The sequence below is a fragment of the Mizuhopecten yessoensis genome, unplaced genomic scaffold, assembly GCF_002113885.1.
Source record: "Mizuhopecten yessoensis strain PY_sf001 unplaced genomic scaffold, ASM211388v2 scaffold3627, whole genome shotgun sequence".
NCBI classification, from domain to species: domain Eukaryota; kingdom Metazoa; phylum Mollusca; class Bivalvia; order Pectinida; family Pectinidae; genus Mizuhopecten; species Mizuhopecten yessoensis.
This window is the reverse complement of record NW_018405139.1, coordinates 558,600-582,705: the sequence shown is the minus strand read 5'-3', so window position 1 is coordinate 582,705 and position 24,106 is coordinate 558,600. Positions and strand designations below refer to the sequence as shown.

The following is a 24,106-nucleotide window of genomic DNA, read 5'->3' as shown; positions in this document are numbered from 1 at the left end:
TTCCTCGTCTTCTTCTTGTGAGTTTAGAAGTATGCACTATGACATATAACTACAGTATGGCAAATATGGTCACCTCACTACCGAACTGTAAGAAATGTAATTACCTCAACTTTATTATGATTAACTTTTCTTTCCTCAATAGCAACATGTTAACTTTTTATGAACCTATCAATGATCCAGTTGACTTGCTATTTCATCGTCTGTTAATATAAGACTATAAATAATAATATGATTGTCATGATATAATCATCCTTTGAACTGACGACAACTTATTTCTGTTATATTTGTTTATTCTGGATTTCCTTATAGAATTTGAATTCTGGTTTTGTTTTTGTGTATTGACACTCATTTTCTCTCTTTTACTTTCCTTTCCAGCATACAAGGTTGGACCGAACCTCTTACAAACGTAACATGATTATTCTTTAGTCGTATTAAACTTATGTAAACCTTAAAAAGAAAAGAAAAGAGTTGTCGTTTTGGTTTACATATAGTATTTATTACATTTTGTTTATGTAGATAACGAATTGTGTGCACCTGTAGCTTTTTAATCATGAGCTTTGGAACCTGTTAACCCTTTCACCCCTATGTAACTTTGATAAACTCTACTATGCATTGATCTGGATAAGTCCATTATGGTCTACAGTGGTGAAAGGGTTAATTTACACCATGTGGATAACATAAAGCATGTCTACAAAGAATTGAAATTTCTATAACCATGGCACGAAACTAAAACATGAAATCTGTTTTAGAGTTTCACATCCAAAAAGTAAGCCTTGAAGATCAACATAAAATTAACACAGTTCCAATGTGACCCATATTTCTATAGCGTGACAATCAGCTAGGCTTTTGAGTCAGTTTTGTCAATTTTTACAATTTGAATGTACAACCTGTAGTTACAGTTCTTTACCCCACTGGACATCTAACAAGAAAACTAGTAATTATAATTATTGATGATATAGACTGCTGAAGGTCATGACAGCATTGTGTGCCTTTTTGCACTTGTACATGTAACACAATATGATGATTTTCTTGGATAACAGCTGTAGTTGATGTTAGTTTTACCTGTATTACTGTAATTATGTCACAGGTGTAATGACACATAATGTCTAGTAAACATGTTCTGGTCAATATTGTTAAACAATTTACTCCAGCATCATCTTCACCTCTGAGCTGGACTATCATACTCTTTATTGATAATATGATTCATACAAGCACATGGTTTGGTTTCAAATGTGATTACCAAAGACAAAAGTTTTCACCTATAATTATTTCTTTTTTTTTAACTTCTGCTTTCCAGCAAATGTATCAGCTGTCTTTCTGAGTTATTTCCGCAGTTTCAGTAGATTCTGATTGGTCAATTTTTCGCTTGGTCCCACTGACGCGTTCTTGCTTTTTCTCCAGGTAGTCTTTCATATTGTCAATCTTGACCTTTCTCAAACCCTCGGGTAGGTGGGTGTACATTCCAACGGATTCTGTGTCAATAAATCGTAAATTGATACACTTAGTGTCAATAGACATATACATTACCACTCGACCTACAGTACCAGACATTATCATATGTTTATATATATAGAACAACAACAGTGTAGGATATGTTTAAAATGATGTACACATGGTTATCAATTGCATAACAAAGAAGACATGTTTTTAGATAGTATGGCAATGTACATCGTGTGACAGAGTAGAACTTTTTATATCTATATAGTTTAACCCTTTCACCACTGTAGACCATAATGGACTCATCCAGATCAATGTATGGTAGAGTCTATTAAAGTTACCGAGGGGTGAAAGGGTTAACAATGTATGGTTAAAGTATTACACATGTTGGATACCCCAGGGATTACGCTCACTTACGCTCTCTGCACTCCTGGAATATGTCATAGCAAATGAAGGCGCATGGCTAGCTATTTGATTAGTCCAAAGTAAAAAATATCTGACAGATCTCTAAGGTGATACCTGTCCTTTGACAATTACTGAGGAGCGACACCCGACTTCAAAGCCAGTCAATGTGACCATTACGCGACCCACAGAATCTTTTGATGTACTTCAAAGGATCAAGCTAGTCTTCTTGTCTCATCAACAGGGTGGTGCACACCGAGTCTTTGGCTTTGTGTTGACATTTTCCAGGGTTGCAGAGAGCAAAACTCAGCATAACCACTGGAGTATCGAGGATGAGTATTACACTGTAGGCCATGTTTACATTGTAGGGAACAAATGTAAGCTTTTTAACATAAGAAAGCTTTGAAGAGAAGCTAGTAAACAGAGAATATATTACGTCAGTGTAGTATTACCTTCAAAGAATTCCCAGCTAGAGTTGATGGCCTCCAGCAATAAACTGGCCCTACATCTTTTCTCCTCCGTGGTTAGGATCCTCATCTGAAAATACATTGGTTTATTATACAATAGTTTTCAGTGTTGTCATTTTGAATTAAAAAGACTTATGTGTGTGCTGACATTGAGTTGACTTCAGTTTGGAGTCCTAACATACATCTATCATACAGAATATTGACACGGTATCCCACACTGCTTATTTTTCAGTTTTCATTAAAACACATTTCTTCAAATTCACATATAACTCTCCCTACCATATACCATACAACTCTCCCTACCATAAATGCCTCGTTGTTCCATTGATACACCCTGGCACAGTCCCCTTCCTTGGGTTGTAGAACCCAAAAGTGATGATCACAGTCAAAACAGATATCCCAGGGTTCCACATCAGTTGTCATGGAAACAGACTGCTTCAGTGAAGTCCCTAACTCGGAATTCTCTAGCCTGAACACATACACAATGTTGGATCTACAAGAACAGAAAACCAATACTGAGACAAATTTTATGATCATGTACATATTCTGAAGTCTTTGATCCAACCTCAACCAACTCTCCATTAAGTACTTTTCCCAAAAAACATCATTCTAAAAGCATCAGATAAACACTTATGTACTGGATAAACATTGAAAGAGTTCTCTGTTTACGATTTATAGGTAAAAACGTTCATGTTAACTTTGAAAAATGCAATATCATAAAACAGTGCCATGCCATATCCAATTTTGAACGTCTGTTTACATTGTTGCAAAGACTGATTATTATGAATGGGTCAAAAAAGTAATACCAATGGTATGGTAAAGTTCCCATATAACACTGGATCCTAACAAACACTACTATATAACACATAACTAATGACTTAGGGTTGGTATATGGGGCACGGAAGTAATCCCAACAGTGCATGTAGACAATATAAAGTTGTCCAATTTTTCTGAGCAATTTAGTTTTTCGGATTGCTCCAAAAATTTGGCAACTTCATATTTTCTATTTTCTGTCGGAATTACTTCCTTGTCTGATATATATATCTAACTCTGATAAGCTAAATCAAAAATCTGAAAACACATTTAGTACATGTATAATCTTGTGATATGACAAGTTTATAATACATAATTCCTCAACCCTAGCCGTCCCCCCCCCCCCCCCCCCCCCCCCCCATTTGCGTCACCCATGGGAGAAAATTTGTGTTATCTATTAAAATTTTCTTTACTTAACTATATATTACACACAATCTTATTCAATTTTAAACATACCAACAACAAATAGCTTTGTGTCGTCCGTTAAAATCTGCCTACCTGTTCTACATTAAACACAACCACATTCCGTTTAAAACCTATCTCACCCATAACAAACGGCTGCCAGTACACCAGTGTCTGGATCGTAGGACAGCTTCTTCACCCCAAAGTCTCCATGATCTTGAGATGACCTCTGACTTTCATCAACACAAACTGCCCCAGCAAGTCTCTCTCCACTCAAGGTCCATACAATTATCTCCCCTTCCTGGAGAAAACAACAAAATATCCGATATCAGAGTTAAATCATGGGGTATGTACAGCACAGCTTTGATAATCGAGTGTTCCAAGCTTAAGTGGCTGGACGCTAAGATATCTCTATAAAGGTCAGTGATTCCCCTAAACCATTGTCAGGACACCTGGAATATTGATGGCCGCATTAATGAGACTTGATTATATATCATGAGAATGTACTATTAGTTAAACTGCTCCTATTCTTAGGACTTGTAATATTATGGCAATATGTAACGGGACTGACCAACCACTATTTGTTCTTACATTATTGCTTTCACTTATTCCAACTTACAATGCATTCCATAAAATAAAAGGAATTTCTATTTCTTTTAACATTAATTAAAGGAAATACATCACTTCAAAACTTTTTCTTTAAATCAACTCTGTAAGAAAACAATTCTCAGAATTTACATTTACATGACATAAAGCTGTAAATACTCTCAACATACATTTTCTTATTTTACATGATAAAAAGAATGCAATGTTAAAAAACATTGTATCTAAACGGAAAAAATTGAATATTTTTAAGTACAATTTTAAAAATAAGATCAATAATAAAGTGCTGCATCATGTTTCTTTCTCTGCGTAATTTGTCAATCTGTTGACATATTGATCCCGCTCTATCACGTAATCGGACAGCTTGTAATTAGCATGAATACACTAAAATGACCAACAAAGAGCACACAAACAATTGTGGTGACAGCTTTTACCAGTGGTTGGATGATAGAAATAAAAACACCATTTATATTGTATTGATTTTCACTTCATAATTTGTTCACAATATATTCTGACAGCAACAGGACTGAGTGATTATGGTAAATAATTCGGATTGTGAGTTAAATGTAGAGCTTTAATTACATTCTCCTGAAACTTACCTGGACGGGGAGTATACAGGTAGACTGACAATGTACGTCAGATTGATGAGATAAAGACAATCTGTTAAGGCCTACGATTCACAGAAAGCCCGCCACTGAAAAGCTTCCCATTGTACACCTAATTGATTTACACCGATCAATTAGTTTGAAATATTTCCAGGTATTTTTCGCGAACATGAGGTACGTTGAACAATAGTTAGATTTTATTACCGCAGTCTCGTATTGCTAACCACATTAACCCGTACACACAGGCTGATATATCATCTGTGCTTCACTAACACACGCCTCTCTGGATCAATGTTTCCTAGAATTGGCCATCATTTGACCGTTGTATTAAATTATAAAATACATTTACATGATAATAATTAAGTTTAGAAGAGGCACAGAAGACTATTAACATCACGGTAACTCACCTGTCTCATCTGTACCATCTGGTAATTAACAGGTAAATACAAATCTACATCACAATGGTCAAGCACTGAATCCGACATATTCAAAATCAAGCTTGTGTATAATTACAGAATAAATCAGTCGCTGACATATTGCATTTACTTGCTGAGAAGGATCAATTGTGAAAATAATACACATTGCTATATAACTCTATTGCTGCATTTTCAGAGTCAATTTCGGTTAAATAGCAGTTTATCGCCTCGATCTTTAACTTGGGCATATTAATTAACCAAACTTGTTTGAGCTTGTTTTCATTGTCACACTAACTGTGCTGCAAGAAGAGTCAAATGAAACTTTTTGTTGTTTGAATATTTTGTAAACAATACATGAACAGTCTTATTTGACAATGTTGAAACGCTCTGAAAGAATATAGCACAATCTTGTAGTAAGGTCTTGGTCAGTTCCTAATGTCTGAAGAAATATTGTTGGTCTCATGATCATTATTACTGATATTAAGGATACATGTCCCACTGCAGTATGTTTGTTTTTGTAAACACAGTAACCTCCCCTTAATTTCAATAAGGATATAACTGTAGCACAGTTGGGCCTAGACACTTCTGTCTGGTCAACAGTTCAGTTGGTTCAGAGCGATACTATAACAACCTGATGTCTAGGGTTCAAATCCTACCCTAGTCGCGATACTACAACAACCTGATGTATAGGGTTCCAATCCTACCCTAATGGCGATACTACAACAACCTGATGTATAGGGTTCCAATCCCGCTTTAGTCGCGATACTATAACAACCTGATGTCTAGGGTTCCAATCCTACCCTAGTCGCGATACTATAACAACCTGATGTCTAGGGTTCCAATCCCGCTCTAGTCGAGATACTATAACAACCTGATGTATAGGGTTCCAATCCCGCTCTAGTTGCGATACTATAACAACCTGATGTCTAGGGTTCCAATCCTACCCTAGACGCGATACTACAACAACCTGATGTCTAGGGTTCCAAACCCGCTCTAGTCGTGATACTACAACAACCTGATGTCTAGGGTTCCAATCCCACTCTAGTCGCGATACTACAACAACCTGATGTATAGGGTTCCAATCCCGCTCTGGTTGCGATACTATAACAACCTGATGTCTAGGGTTCCAATCCCACTCTAGTCGTGATACTATAACAACCTGATGTATAGGGTTCCAATCCCGCTCTGGTTGCGATACTATAACAACCTGATGTCTAGGGTTCCAACCCTACCCTAGTCGCGATACTACAACAACCTGATGTCTAGGGTTCCAATCCCACTCTAGTCGCGATACTACAACAACCTGATGTATAGGGTTCCAATCCCACTCTAGTCGCGATACTTAACAACCTGATGTCTAGGGCTCCAATCCCGCTCTAGTCGCGATACTATAACAACCTGATGTCTAGGGTTCCAATCCAACTCTAGTCGCGATACTACAACAACCTGATGTCTAGGGTTCCAATCCCACTCTAGTCGTGATACTATAACAACCTGATGTATAGGGTTCCAATCCCGCTCTAGATGCGATACTATAACAACCTGATGTCTAGGGTTCCAATCCCACTCTAGTCGCGATACTACAACAACCTGATGTCTAGGGTTCCAATCCTACTCTAGTCGCGATACTACAACAACCTGATGTCTAGGGTTCCAAACCCGCTCTAGTCGTGATACTACAACAACCTGATGTATAGGGTTCCAATCCCGCTCTGGTTGCGATACTATAACAACCTGATGTCTAGGGTTCCAAGCCTACCCTAGTCGCGATACTACAACAACCTGATGTCTAGGGTTCCAATCCTACTCTAGTCGCGATACTACAACAACCTGATGTATAGGGTTCCAATCCCACTCTAGTCGCGATACTACAACAACCTGATGTATAGGGTTCCAATCCCACTCTAGTCGCGATACTACAACAACCTGATGTCTAGGGTTCCAATCCCGCTGTAGACGCGATACTATAACAACCTGATGTCTAGGGTTCCAATCCCGCTCTAGTCGCGATACTACAATAACCTCAACATTGATATCACATGAGAGAACAGGTTTCTGTGGCTGAATGTAATTCATGTAAAATAATTAAATCCTTTGCTGTTTATCAAAATTTAACAAATATGTGAATTACTATAAAATTATTTTTTATAATCTTTTCTTCTTATGACTAATAGCTTTTTATGAGTTATAGATTGAGTTAATTTAATACAATCCAAATATTAAAGGAAGTGAATAGGGACTCATATAGGTAAACCTAACTCCCAGTTACTGTCCATGAGAATTTTACTTCCAAAGTGGTCCTGAACTTTTCTTTTTTTAAACAAAAAACTCGGTCGGGCTGTAACACTCAGTATAACTAATTTTGCTAATGATTAAGCACATATATGATTGAAGGGTCGTGATATTAACTGTTTAAAGCTATGTCCCAAGGATAGAGTCCCCAGGGGCTGGCATGACGCTGATGGCAATGATGGTAGCTCGAGTGTATTCATCTCTTGAAGCCAAACATTTGCATATATATAGTGATAGGGTGGAGATTACAACTGTTTCCAAATTACAACCCAAGTCCCTTTGGGTGGGGCAAGACCAAAAAACATTCCTGATAGCATATTCATGTTTGTCTTTTCATGCACAGCAGTTCTATCAGTGGCTATTAGGTGAGGATTTTAACCTTTTCCATGATATGACAAATGATCTTCATCCCTTGGGGCAGGGCCGGACCCTGTTGCTTATCCTGGTAGCATATGTGCAATCATCTCCTCATTCCCAGCAAGTATTGTTAGTGGTTGGGAATCTCAACTGTTTCTGTATTATGACCAAAGGAATAAGTCCCAAGGTGTGGGGCCTGACCCAAGGGTTGATCTTGGCAGAATTTGATTTTAATCTACATGGTAACCAAGCAGATATATGGTTATAGAGTAGGAATCTCAACTATTTCTTATAGATTACCATTTTTTTGGTCCCCACTCGGCCCTAAGCTTCTGTTGGTATTTTTTTTAAGTCATCATTACTTGAGAATGCTTCCAACTAGATAAGATAAATATTCATCCTAAAGTGTCTCCAATCCCCTTGTTTGGACATCTTTTATCATAAAACACCTGAGGACGATACTAGGGGAGCTATCACCACAATACAAGGTATTACATACATGAATGAACATCAGAATTACAACTCCAACTCATCTTTTATTTCTTATGTATTGATTTTTTTAAATCTTCAATTTATTGCATAAGATTGTAGATATAACATGTAATTAAGCTGTCCTAATTCTACATCTTGCAGATTTCTAAGTAAACAATCAAGACAAACACCTCAGCAGTACCTACCCCGCCTCCTGATATCAGCAAGCTGTTTCTCTCCACATACACCAGACTACTGACATACCTGGAAATAATCACCAGATTATACATTTTAAGATCCAAAGACAACAAAACACTCTCTAGAAAACAGGGAGGCTTAAACAGGTTTACTCAATATGTCATCACTAATAACATTGCTTCATATCTTAGAAACATACAGCAAGTATCTGATAAACCAAGTTCCCTTTTATTCAACAGACATAAAATCAGATTACTGATTTCTGTAGCAGATAAAATAATATATTAATACAAAAATATTATGACCAGGAAAGTCAGATTACTAACCCTTAATGCCCCAAAGAGAATATCAGATTACTCACCCTTTATGTCCCTAACAACATGACAGAATGTCAGAATACTCACCTTTTATGTCCCAGACAGAATGTCAGATTACTTACCCTTTATGTCCAGATACAGAATGTCAGATTACTCACCCTTTATGTCCCTGACAGAATGTCAGATTACTTACCCTTTATGTCCCAGACAGAATGTCAGATTACTTACCCTTTATGTCCCAAAACAGAATGTCAGATTACTCACCCTTTATGTCCAAGACAGAATGTCAGATTACTCACCCTAAATGCCCCCCAGACAGAATGTCAGATTACTCACCTTTTATGTCCCAGACAGAATGTCAGTTTACTGACACCCTTTATGTCCCAGATAGAATGTCTGATTACTCACCCTTTATGTCCCAGACAGAATGTCAGATTACTCGCCCTTTATGTCTAAGACAGAATGTCAGATTACTCGCCCTTTATGTCCCAGACATAATGTCAGATTACTCACCCTGTATGTCTCAGACAGAATGTCAGATTACTCGTCTGTATGTCCAAGACAGAATGTCAGATTACTCACCCTTTATGTCCCAGAGAGAATGGTATATTACTCAACCTTTATGTCACAGATAGAATGTCAGATTACTCACCCTTTATTTCCCATACAGAATGTTAGATTACTCACCCTGTATGTCCCAGACAGAATGTCAGATTACTCGTCTGTATGTCCAAGACAGAATGTCAGATTACTGACACCCTTTATGTTCCAGACAGAATGTCAGATTACTCACCGTTTATGTCCCAGACGGAATGTCAGATAACTCACCCTAAATGTCCCCAAGACAGAATGTCAGATTACTCACTCTAAATGCCCCCCAGACAGAATGTCAGATTACTCACCTTTTATGTCCCAGACAGAATGTCAGTTTACTGCCACCCTTTATGTCCCAGATAGAATGTCTGATTACTCACCCTTTATGTCCCAGACAGAATGTCAGATTACTCGCCCTTTATGTCCAAGACAGAATGTCAGATTACTCGCCCTTTATGTCCCAGACAGAATGTCAGATTACTCACCCTGTATGTCTCAGACAGAATGTCAGATTACTCGCCCTGTATATCCAAGACAGAATGTCAGATTACTCACCCTTTATGTCCCAGACAGAATGGTATATTACTCAACCTTTATGTCACAGACAGAATGTCAGATTACTCACCCTTTATGTCCCTGACAGAATGTCAGATTACTCACCCTTTATGTCCCAGACAGAATGTTAGATTACTCACCCTGTATGTCCAAGACAGAATGTCAGATTACTGACACCCTTTATGTCCCAGACAGAATGTCAGATTACTCACCCTTTATGTCCCAGACGGAATGTCAGATTACTCACCCTTTATGTCCAAGACGGAATGTCAGATTACTCACCCTTTATGTCCCAGATAGAATGTCAGATTACTCATCCTTTATGCCCAAGATAGAATGTCAGATTAATCATCCTTTATGTCCCAGACAGAATGTCAGGTTACTCACCCTTTATCTCTCAGACAGAATGTCAGATTACTCACCCTTTATGTCCCAGACAGAATGTCAGATTACTCACCCTTTATGTCCCAGATAGAATGTCAGATTACTCACCCTGTATGTCTCAGACAGAATGTCATATTACTCACCCTGTATGTCCCAGACAGAATGTCAGATTACTTATTTTTTATGTCCCAGACAGAATTCAGATTACCCACCCTTTATGTCCAAGACAGAATGTCAGATTACTCACCCTTTATGTCCCAGATAGAATGTCAGATTACTCACCCTTAATGTCCCAGACAGAATGTCAGATTACTGACACCATTATGTCCCAGATAGAATGTCAGATTACTCACCCTTTATGTCCCAGACAGAATGTCAGATTACTCGCCCTTTATGTCCAAGACAGAATGTCAGATTACTCGCCGTTTATGTCCCAGACAGAATTTCAGATTACTCACCCTGTATGTTTCAGACAGAATGTCAGATTACTCGCCCTTTATGTCCAAGACAGAATGTCAGATTACTCACCCTTTATGTCCCAGACAGAATGTTATATTACTCACCCTTTATGTCACAGACAGAATGTCATATTAATCACCCTTTATGTCCCTGACAGAATGTCAGATTACTCACCCTTTATGTCCCAGACAGAGTGTTAGATTACTCACCCTGTATGTCCAAGACAGAATGTCAGAATACTGACACCCTTTATGTCCAAGACAGAATTTCAGATTACTCGCCCTTTATGTCCCAGACAGAATGTCAGATTACTCACCCTTTATGTCCATGACAGAATGTCAGATTACTTACCCTTTATGTCCCAAAACAGAATGTCAGATTACTCACCCTTTATGCCCCCGACAGAATGTCAGATTACTCACCCTGTATGTCTCAAACATAATGTCAGATTACTTATTTTTTATGCCCAAGACAGAATGTCAGATTACTTACCCTTTATGTCCCAGACAGAATGTCAGACTACTCACCCGTTATGACCCAAACAGAATGTCAGATTACTCACCCTTTATGTCCTAGATAGAATGTCAGATTACGCCCTCTTTATGCCCCAGATAGAATGTCAGATTACGCCCTCTTTATGCCCCAGATAGAATGTCAGATTACTGACACCCTTTATGTTCCAGACAGAATGTCAGTTTACTGACACCCTTTATGTTCCAGACAGAATGTCAGAATACTGACACCCTTTATGTCCCATATAGAATGTCATATTCCTCACCCTTTATGTCGCAGACAGAATGTCAGTTTACTGACACCCTTTATGTCCAAGACAAAATGTCAGATTACTCGTCTGTATGTCCAAGACAGAATGTCAGATTACTCACCCTTTATGTCCCAGACAGAATGTCAGATTACTCCCTCTTTATGCCCCTGATAGAATGTCAGATTACTCACCCTTTATGTCCCAGATAGAATGTCATATTACTCACCCTTTATGTCCCAGACAGAATGTCAGATTACTCACCCTGTATGTCCCAGACAGAATGTCAGATTACTTACCCTTTATGTCCTAGACAGAATGTCAGATTACTTACCCTTTATGTCCCTGACAGAATGTCAGATTACTCACCCTTTATGTCCCAGACAGAATGTCAGACTATTCACCCTTTATGTCTTAGACAGAATGTCAGATTACTCACCCTTTATGTCCTAGATAGAATGTCAGATTACTCACCCTTTAGGTACCAAACAGTATGTTAGATTACTCACCCTTTATGTGTCAGACAGAATGTCAGACTACTCACCCTTTATGTCCAAGACAAAATGTCAGATTACTCACCCTTTATGTCCCAGACAAAATGTCAGATTACTCACCCTTTATGTCCCAGACAGAATGTCAGATTATTTGCCCTTTATGTCCCAGACAGAATGTCATATTACTCACCCTTTATGTCCCAGACAGAATGTCAGATTATTTGCCCTTTATGTCCCAGACAGAATGTCATATTACTCACCCTTTATGTCCCAGACAGAATGTCATATTACTCATCCTTTATGTCCCTGACAGAATGTCAGATTACTCACCCTGTATGTCCCTGACAGAATGTTATATTACTCACCCTTTATGTCCCAGACAGAATGTCAGATTACTCAACCTTTATGTCCCAGACAGAATGTCAGATTACTCCCCCTTTATGCCCCAGACAGAATGTCAGATTACTCACCCTGTATGTCTCAAACATAATGTCAGATTACTTATTTTTTATGCCCAAGACAGAATTCAGATTACTTACCCTTTATGTCCCAGACAGAATGTCAGACTACTCACCCCTTATGACCCAAACAGAATGTCAGATTACTCACCCTTTATGTCCCAGACAGAATGTCAGATTACTCACCCTTTATGTCCCAGACAGAATGTCAGATCACTCACCCTTTATGCCCCATACAGAAGGTGTGGATGTTGTAACAGTTAGGATAATGACTGACCCTGATCTTCTCATCTCTATCACAGGTCACAATGTACTTGTCATCATTGGTCAAGACCTGTCAGTACATACAAATATCAGTTGTTATTGTGAAATAGGGAGATAATATATCAAAACTACTACCCAAAATGATTCACCTTTGTTTTCCACAAGAATGTATATGTTTTACCTAGGTATAAGACAGAAGAATTCTGGGAAAGTTTAGAAAGAGGAATATTGGTTATTCTATGGAAGGGTTGTGCGTAATGTACCAGGAAATCTATCTTTGGGCATAATGTAATAGTATTCTTGGTAATGTAAAAAGTTTGTGGATAACCTACCACATCCAGCAACATGGAGAGATGTCCAAGCATGAGTTGTGCCCCTTTGTCATCCTCTCCTGAGTTCCCCTCTGTGTATCCTTCCTTAACATTGTACCTGTACACATCCCCAGTTTTGTCTGCAACAAGAACTTGGAGGTCATCCTGAGTAAAGGTCACTGAGGTACAACGACGAGGAAGCTCTCTATAAAGATAAAAAAAAAATCAAATCATCAACAACAATATATTTGCATTCAGTCATTTAATAACAAATTTTAATTTTTCTTCTTCCATGCTTGCAATGATCCAATGGTCTGGATTGAAAGTTTATTCTTTTTTGGGTTTTGGGGGGGGGGGGGGGGGGGGGAATTGCCATGTGACTGCAATCAATATTTCCCAAATCTTATTTCACATGAACATGTTACCATGACAAAAGCTGTACAATATATTTATGAACCTGTCCAATGTTACTACCAGCACTCCTAAACATGCTTTGGAAAGACTTGTCTACCTCAGCTGACTGGAGCTGGATATAAAGTTCTACATCTGACTACAACCACCATGTACTACGGCCATAGACATGTTGACCCTTGCATGACCTCAGCATTACCTAAAAGTGCTGGTCTTGCACTAAACCCTCATCAATAATAGATTTCAGACGAACTGTTACACATCCTTCCTACATTAACATTGTCAGGCAAGCATATCTAGTTATCATGCAGATTTCATTCTTACAACAAAAAAAAACAACACCAAGAGGTCAATAGGGCCTGCATTGCTCACCTGGTGTGATATTTCCTGGATGGCTCATTAGAAAACGTTGTTTGAATTTTTTTACACATTTGATCTTTGCAACAATGAATGTGGGTCAGGAATTCCCAATAAGGAAACCATGAAGTTTTTTTCCTGCGATATTAAACGTACGGTAGGATATTAATTGAAACAATAGAAAAGAATTATTTGGGCTTATGATTCGATCATGAGGTGATTGTCACGGAAACAACGGTGGTGACAAGTTTTAGAAACATAACATATTTATCAGTGATAACATTCCTATTACCATGCTGTGAAAAAATTACAAACTGAAAACTTCCCCAAACAGTATAGCAACTATAAAACAAGAGGCCCAGAGGGCCTGTATCGCTCACCTGAATATGTTTAAAATAATTGGTATGAAGTAGGTGCTGTAAGTACATATGAAATTTCAGAAAGATCCATCCAGTACTTGAGATATAGCGAGAACAAACTTCAAACAGAGCCCCACCCCTATATGCAACTTAGGGGGGTCATACCCACCAATTATACAAAATTGATTCCCCTTGACGCAAGGATGCTCCAGACTAAATAAGGATAAAATCCCATAATCCCGATGGTCGAAGAAGGATTTTAAAGTTTTACCTCTATTTCTCCTATTGGGTGGGGGTGGGGGGGTGGGGGGTTCTCCTTTACCAAAGGATGCACCACACCAAATATGGAACAAATCCTTTCATTCCTACAGAAGAAGAAGGATTTTAAAGAATTTGCTATGTTTCCCCTATTGGGCCCCACCCCTCAGGCCCTTGGGTTACCACACCCACGATTTATACGAAATTGGTTCCCCTTCACCCAAGGATGCTTCTGCCAAATATGGAACAAATCCTTTCATTCCTACAGAAGAAGAAGGATTTTAAAGAATAATTTGCTATGTGTCCCCTATTTGCCCCGCCCCTCAGGCCCCTGGGGCCACACCCATGGTTTATGCAAAATTTGTTCCCCTTCTCCCAAGAATGCTTCTGACCAAATATGGAACAAATCCTTTCATTCCTGCAGAAGATGAAGGATTTNAAAATTGTTATATTCCCCTGTTTTGCCACGCTCTCAGCCCCCAGGGGAGCCAGATCCACGGTTTATACAAAATTGGTTCCCCTTCACCCAAGGATGCTTCAGCCCAAATATGGACTAAATCCTTTCATTCCTACATAAGAAGAAGGATTTTAAAGAATTTGCTATATTTCCCTTATTGGGCCCCGCCCCTCAGCCCCCAGGGGGGCCAGACCCACGGTTTATACAAAATTGTTTCCCCTTCACCCAAGGATGCTTCTGACCAAATATGGAAAAATCATTTCATTCCTACAGAAGAAGAAGAATTTTAAAGAATTTGCTATATTTCCCCTATTGGGCCCCGCCACTTAGGCCCCTGGGGGCCAGACCCACGGTTTATACAAAATTGGTTCCCCTTCACCCAGGGATGATTCAGACTAAATATGGAACAAATCCTTTCATTCCTACAGTAGAAGAAGGATTTTAAAGAATTTGCTATATTTCCCATATTGGGCTCCGCCCATCAGACCCCAGGGGGGCAAGACCCACGGTTTATACAAAATTGGTCCCCCTTCCCCCAAGGATGCTTCTGACCAAATATGGACCAAATCCTTTCATTCCTACAGAAGAAGAAGGATTTTAAAGAATTTGCTATAATTCCCCTATTGGGCCCTGCCCCTCACTCCCCAGGGGAGCCAGACCCACGGTTTATACAAAATTTGTTCCCTTTCCCCCAAGGATGCTTAATTCTGACCAAATATGGACCAAATCCTTTCATTCCTACAGAAGAACGATTTTAAAGAATTTGCTATATTTCCCCTATTGGGCCCCACCCCTCAGCCCCCAGGGGGGCCAGACCCATCTTTTCTACAAAATTGATTCCCCTTGGCCTAAGGATGCTCCAGACCAAATTTAATCCAAATCTACTGGGCCGTTCAGGACAAGCAGCGTTTTAAAAGAAAAGTTGACGGACGGACGACGGATGACGGACGCTGCACCATGGCATAAGCTGTCACTTGCCCTTCCGGCAGGTGAGCTAAAAACAAGATGTTACAAAAGCATGAGTAAAAAATAGCTTTTAGATTGAAGTCAAGATTGCAACTTAATACATTGATGTCTAATGATGCATTTGGACTGCTCCATATCAAAGGATAGCATAGTCCATTGACAAAATACAGGGGTGAATGAGTTAAATAATGCATTCTAGTGATAAATCAGTTAGAGGGGTAAGCTGGGAATTGATGGCTAGTAGGAGATGTCACAGAGATGTTTAATTATCTAGTACCAGAGTAAGTAAAGCCTTGTCACGACCCTGACCTATGTCAACCCAGACAAGCAAGTCTGGCATACTCAGATATAGAGAATACAAACTTTTCATTAGTGTCCCGGTCCTACAGTACCTATATACTGTCAGTGCTGTGGTACATGTAGGATTATAATCAGCGTCTAATCACCGAAACTGGGGACCGTAGTTCCTGGCATCTTATCTTTAAAACAGGACCTGTTCATTTGTACTTGTACAAAGTGATGTAGGATAGCGGGTTCCTACACTCCAATTCAGACAGCTTAATGTTTCTACTGATGTCTTTATAGATACAGCAAGTGCCGAGACTTGTTGTACATGTTCCTTGAAAACAGACCCCCGAAAAACTTGTGAATGACATTTGTATGGTAAAAGTATCAAACATTCTCACTCTGACAGGAATATCAAATGTATAAACTCCCTGCAAGCAGATTGAAGCTTTTCTCATGAAAATATGCAATTCATGTTGTCGTGACATATTCCATGACCTAGACAATCATTTAAGTCAGTAAAATTAATTAATTGTACCTATACAAATTAGTTTTGAACAAAATATGTGGTGGGCAAGTTTTGATGGTTAATGAAACCTGTTCAAGTTGTTAATAAACTGAAATTTTGAAACTTAAACTAATTGGCAAAAACAAAATGAAGAAAAAAACAATATTAAACAAACAATAATTTATGAATGATGAATAAGTTTAAAGATGAGTATAGTTTTTGTGTGACACTACCAGACCTAACTGTGATAAGTGTATGTACACTACTGGGTTTCACTGATCACCACTCTTCACTACACACTGTACCTGTACAGAGGGCTAATCAAACCCACTTAATTAAAACTCATTGCATTAATTACTGTTTAATTTTTCAAAATTGCCACCTTCCTCGTAGAAATAATGTCGCCATTATATATCAAAAGTTGGAGTTATTTAATGAAATGTACAGGCTTTTCATCACCTGTATAATTATGCATATCACTTTCGTTAATTAACACTAAGAAATAAGCATGTACTTTTATCCTTTGTAACGACCTTGACCTTTGAGTTAGGTGTACCATGTGATGAATGGTTTCCATAGTAACTATTCCTAAAATGGTACAAAAGAAAAAAGCACTAAACTCTATTGGAACTTAAAATTAATTACACTACTCTGTGAATTGAATATTTCTTTCCAGTAAAAAACCTAAAATTCAGCATTTATTTATTTATCAGGCTATCTGACTGGAGTGTAAGTGATGGGAGTTTGCCTTTCTCTCTCATCACATGCTTTGTTCTTTCTATGGAAATGGAAGGGAAAAAACCGTGAGTAATAGAGCGAGGAATTAGCGGGGATGTCATCTGACTGCTGGTAGATTACTCGACATCTTTCATTCTGTTGTTTTTACCGACACACACTTCCTGATGAGAAATTGGCGCACAAAAGGTATTTGTATTTAATGATCGAAAATCAACATCCTCCCAGGGGAGCAGAGAAATCCATTATCAGTGATTATACATCATGAGGGACAGATCCCATCATCTAGATCTCTACAATGTTTTATGTACGTCAAACATTTCTACGACCAGGCTACATTTCTGTTTACACTCACACTGAATCTCGTAGAATGATAAATTTATTGTTACCTTCGCAGTCTTTTAGAATTCATGAGATTTATTTTGCTAGTTTGCTGTTCCTCTTTACAAGCTGAAAGAAAATCCTAGCACAGCAAGCTAGTTCACAGTTATGAGATGAAGTTCATTAACGTTGTTATCAAAATACATTTGAAAACTTTCGCAAGTAACAAATCACAGAAACAGGCCAACAACTAGCATCAATTTACCCACGGTGCCATGCCATGCTAATCTTGTAACCGCAACCATGAAAGCAATTATTTTAAAACTTCAGAAATGGTAACTTCAAATTTCAATTTAGAAAACCAACTTTTTCAGGTAATATCATTTAAAAAGAGGTACTCCACAGGAGCTAAGGTATCCAGTAAAATATGTGGTATTTGATGACATCACCCTAACAACAAATCTGTGGTAATTACCATGGTAGTTGAAATGTTTGTAGAGGGGGTTGCCATGGATACCACATGGAGGCAACTGCGGTTTATGTTGCTGTTGTATACCAACCTAGGAAATAAGACATATACCAAACTTTTATCTGAACCCTTGTTAATGACACCCCTTGTAAACAAGACATTTGTATGAACCCTTGTTAATGTGACACCTTCAGAAAATCAAAATTTTATTTGTGTCCTTGTTCACGACATGCTCACTGAACGAGACGTTAAGTTAAATGAATACAATGGATATGATACAAATTTATACATTAATGATTAAATACTGAACAATTTATAAAAAAGATTGACAACCAGCAAATACTATTATACATTTATAATATCTCATTTATTGCTAAAATTGTATTGCTGACATGGGCATATTCTAATAAATTTCAAATTAATAAATGGACCATTCTTAATATTACACCTCAGTACAACAAATATTAAACTGAAAATTTCTGAATATGACACCTTCAGTAAACCAAATATTTATTAAAAGTATTTTAGCATGACACTCTTAGTAAACCAAATTTTTTTTTTTTTTTTTTTTTTTTTTTTTTTTTTTTTGNCCCTCCATACCCCAGACATTAACCCCTCATAACCCCATCACACACATAACAACACATCTCAAAAAAACCATTCAACCACACTTCAAAAAAGCCTAAAGCTGATGGCAAAAAAACCTATCATCCTCCAATGACTTGGAAACTTCTCCTAAGAATACACATTTTTTTTAAGTATGCATTGAAGCAAACTTTGCAAGTTATGAATACTGTAGCAATGACGGAGAAGCTGTGTCCATGGTTTCAGCATCGCTGTCATCAATGATGCAGAAGATGAACTTTAGAAAGATGTTTGTGGCACCGGTTTAAACACCTGAGTGTTAATCTACGCCTGGTCAATTATTGACAGGTATGACACCTAGTAGAGATTTACCTCGGAGAGACAAACACAAGATAACACGGGGCCAAACACCTCCCGTCCCATGATAACGGCTCCTTGTTTTATAATGACTGAACAATGTACTTTTTTACCGGATTCTGATTTACGTCCCTGAATAATAAACTACTGGATTAATTCCGCCCTTTCTAAGTACAATAACTTCTTTACATAACTGCGCTAGGCTCTGAATGATAATCATGTTGACTGACGTATAAATCGTTTCATAGCCTTACAAGGCATACTCAACCAACAGTACACCTGTACAGTGAGGAACCTGTCTATAGTGGCCACCTGTCTAACATGCACTGTCTGATCAGGTGACCATCCCTCAAATATCCCATAGCAGCTAAAACACTCGAGAATTCCGCTGTAGTATTTTGAGTATACAGTAGCCTCCCTGTCAATTTCATTTGTGGTATAAGTGCAGTGTGTCTGGGCCTGAGTAATATCGCCTGACTAGGTAGCTTAATCAGTTAGAGCGACATTATAAAGATCGGAGGTCCAGGGTTCAAATCCTGGCCTGGCTCTCTTGCATTTATCACATCAGAACATTGTTCTTAATTTTTTTATTTTTTTTTATTAATGTTCCACAATGTATGGCTTTCTCTTTAGAAATGATTTATTAAAGCTATGGTCATATCGATAAACAAGATATTGATGTACAATTCCATTTTTTGATAGCGGTACAGTGATCTTTACCATATCAAGAAATCTTTTCGTATTGGTCACCTGTCTAACTTGACCACGCAGTGAGCTAGACTTATAAAACCAATTCTTACATGTCAAGAAAGCTATTTCTAGTAACCACCTATCTAAAGTGACCATCTTTGTACAATTATTACCTGTCTATAGAGTTCACCTTTAAACAAGAACTATCTGTCTATATATAGAAATCACCTACCTGTAATGATCACCTAGCTTCATTGATCTGATCTATAGAATAGGTGTATATATAAATAAGTATCAACTACCTGTTTGGAATGGCAATCTACCTACTTATTTGGGTTTCAAAACGTTTGAAGTCTTACAGGTATTAGCTATACATACCAGATCAAAATTCTTGCTTTGAAAGCTTTTTGTAAAAATGTGTAATTTTCTAAAAAAATATATTTCTTAGGAAACCAGAGTCAAATAAGTTATGAAGTTAGACCTAAACCATCTTACACTGTCTTATCCACAGCTCTGTGAGAATGGGTCTATTATCTAGTGAACACTGCATGACACATCAATAAAGTTTTTAGCTGGCATCTGCAGTTACCTCCCTTGGTATGTGGAGCTAGCATTAGGTCTAATGTGTGTCCATATATTTTCTTTTAAAAGTAGGAACTAACTGGGATTCTAACACCTACACCTACACCTTGAACAGATACTCCAGGACATAATAAATAGTTTTCTTTGAAAAACTTGGAATGGACAGGTATTTTCTGGGTACCTGCATGAACACAGTTCTAGTGAACTGTGGTCTATCAAATATCATAATTTTCAAAGAATCCTCCCTATATTTTCTATTTGCTAAAGTATACTTTGTACATTTAACCATCTGTATATGATTTAGATTTTGTTAGGATACTGAACCCAAAACTAAATAAAAACAGAACCATCTAAAATATTTCCACAACATTGACTGATATTAATTCTATTTCTGAAAAATGTTTGGATCATGAACACGAGTTCAGTTTACAATAGATCCTTTATTTATAACCCTACCAAATTCAGTTGGCATTCATATCAGCTATATATGATGCACCTGTTATATATCCATCCTTAAAACACAGTGTTAAATACATATATAAGCTTTAAAGTGTTGTTTCCAGTTGGCTTTCCTATTGAAAATAACTCACTGAAAGCAGTTAAATGTTGAAGTATGAGGTTCTTATATACCGCTTTAATTATCACAACCTAGTTCGTAGGTCGTTTCAAAGCGGTTCACAAATTATTATTCCTGGTTATAGGGCCTTTGCAACCAGCCAATATATCTTTCTCAACTCCCTGGGGAACATACAGCCGGAGCTGTCATTTCGGCGCTAACAGCTAGCATTCAACAATTCTAGCACTGCCCAACCACGTACTCATTTACAGTTGAGTAGACTGGAACAAGCGGAGTAAAGTATCTTGCTCAAAGATACAACACAATGCCGTGCCGCGACTCGAACCCACAACCCTTCGGTCACGAGCCCAGCGTCCTACCACTGGACTACCATGCCTCAGTACAGTAAATAAAGCTTTTTTACAGTGTACAGATTACACAGTTCTGTATTCACTTCGGAAGATTTATATTTCAAATAAAAACATCAAAATATTTCAGTTACAAAATCAGGCATGATATATGACAGACATAACGACAACAACCTCAGAAGTTATATTCTCAACAACACTTCATACATCACACAAAATTCAAAACTGAACTTTAAACATTCTGATTGGTATATATTTTTGAAATGAAAATTTTCTGTTACAGTGACAATTTAAATGTGGCATGTGAAATCAATACTCTACAACTGGTTACTGCTATAAAGTTGAAGGGAAAAGATTTGTTGCTGTGAGAAAAAGTATATTTATGTGCAAGAAAAGGACAAGACATTTTATTTACCAAATGTATCCTTAAAACTTTTTAACTTACAGATAACTGTCAATCCTGTTTCGTAACCGTTTCATATTAATAATATTGTCCATTAACACTGTATTTTATCTATGATACCCTATTGTAGGGAATCAAGGATACCTACAGTCGCCTACTGCAGTCACTTATACAATATGTAGTTACATTTACTGACATGCTATATCTTACATTTACTGACAAGTTATATCCAGTATTCAGTAACTTATACAATATGTAGTTACATTTACTGAAATGTTATATCCTGTATTCAGTCACTTATACAATACGTAGTTACATTTACTGACATGCTATATCCTGTATTCAGTTACTTATACAATATGTAGTTACATTTACTCTATATCCTGTATTCAGTCACTTATTTCAGTAACTTATACAATATGTAGTTACATTTACTGACAAGTTATATCCTGTATTCAGTAACTTATACAATATGTAGTTGCATTTACTGACATGCTATATCCTGTATTCAGTAACTTATACAATATGTAGTTACATTTACTGACAAGTTATATCCAGTATTCAGTAACTTATACAATATGTAGTTACATTTACTGACATGCTATTTCCTGTATTCAGTCAATTATACAATACGTAGTCACATTTACTGACATGCTACATCCTGTATTCAGTCGCTTATACAATATGTAGTTCCATTTACTGACATGTTATATCCTGTATGCAGTCACTTATACAATAAGTAGTTACATTTACTCTATATCCTGTATTCCGTCACTTATACAATACGTAGTCACATTTACTGACATGATATATCCTGTATTTAGCCACTAATACACTCTAAAGTAACAATTTACTGACAATTTCTGACATTGATTTATAACAACTGTATAACATTTTTGAAAGTAACTTCAACAATATAGCTTCAACCTTATGGTGATACTAAAAATATGTAGTTACATGTACTGAAATGCTATATACTGTATTCAGTCACTTTTACAATACGTAGTTACATTTACTGACATACTATATCTTGTATTCAGTCACTTATCCAATGCGTAGTTACATTTACTGTCAAGTTATATCCTGTAGTCAGTCACTTATACAATATGGAGTAACATTTACTGACATGCTATAGCCTGTATTCAGTCACTTTTACAATACGTAGTTACATTTAGTGACATGCTATATCCTGTATGCATTCACTTATACAATACGTAGTTACATTTAGTGACATGCTATATCCTGTAGTCAGTCACTTATACAATACGTAGTCACATTTACTGACATGATATATCCTGTATTCAGTGACTTATACAATATGTCAGTAACTTATACAATATGTCAGTAACTTATACAATATGTCAGTAACTTATACAATATGTTGTTACATTTACTGACAAGTTATATACTGTATTCAGTCACTTTTACAATACGTAGTTACATTTACTGTCAAGTTATATCCTGTATTTAGTCACTTATACAATATGCAGTGACATTTACTGACAAGTTATATCTAGTATTCAGTAACTTATACAATATGTAGCAACATTTACTTATGTAGTTACATTTACAGACATGCTATATCCTGTATTTAGTCACTAATACACTATAAAGTAACAATTTCCTGACATGGTATTTCCTGTATTTAGTCACTTATACAATATTTAGTTACATTTACTGTCAAGTTATATCCTGTATTTAGCCACTAATACACTCTAAAGTAACAATTTACTGACAATTTCTGACATTGATTTATAACAACTGTATAACATTTTTGAAAGTAACTTCAACAATATAGCTTCAACCTTATGGTGATACTAAAAATATGTAGTTACATGTACTGACATGCTATATTCTGTATTCAGTCACTTATCCAATGCGTAGTTACATTTACTGTCAAGTTATATCCTGTATTTAGCCACTAATACACTCTAAAGTAACAATTTACTGACAATTTCTGACATTGATTTATAACAACTGTATAACATTTTTGACAGTAACTTCAACAATATAGCTTCAACCTTATGGTGATACTAAAAATATGTAGTTACATTTACAGACATGCTATATCCTGTAGTCAGTCACTTATACAATATTTAGTTACATTTACTGTCAAGTTATATCCTGTAGTCAGTCACTTATACAATATTTAGTTACATTTACTGGCATGCTATATCCTGTATTCACTCACTTATATAATATTCAGTTACATTTACTGACAAGTTATATCCTGTATTCAGTCACTTATATAATATGCAGTTACATTTACTGACATGTTATATCCTGTATTCAGTCACTTATATAATATGCAGTTACATTTACTGACATGTTATATCCTGTATTCAGTCTCTTATACAATATGTAGTTACATTTACTGACA

General features: G+C 37.0%; 1 protein-coding gene across 1 annotated transcript in view; it reads right to left on the bottom strand.

Annotated features, from left to right (window-relative positions):
* Positions 1-480: 480 nt before the first annotated feature.
* LOC110447846 (tRNA (guanine-N(7)-)-methyltransferase non-catalytic subunit wdr4-like) overlaps positions 481-24,106 on the bottom strand; it is a 162,241-nt gene continuing 138,615 nt past the window's right edge. Inside the window, exons 4-10 of the mRNA XM_021493792.1 lie at positions 13,081-13,264; positions 12,706-12,818; positions 8,472-8,529; positions 3,665-3,822; positions 2,610-2,799; positions 2,292-2,376; positions 481-1,472 (exon numbers count right to left, since the gene is read on the bottom strand). Coding sequence (XP_021349467.1) covers positions 1,306-1,472; positions 2,292-2,376; positions 2,610-2,799; positions 3,665-3,822; positions 8,472-8,529; positions 12,706-12,818; positions 13,081-13,264 — 955 coding nt within the window. The 3' untranslated portion in view covers positions 481-1,305. The remainder of the gene's footprint in view (positions 1,473-2,291; positions 2,377-2,609; positions 2,800-3,664; positions 3,823-8,471; positions 8,530-12,705; positions 12,819-13,080; positions 13,265-24,106) is intronic.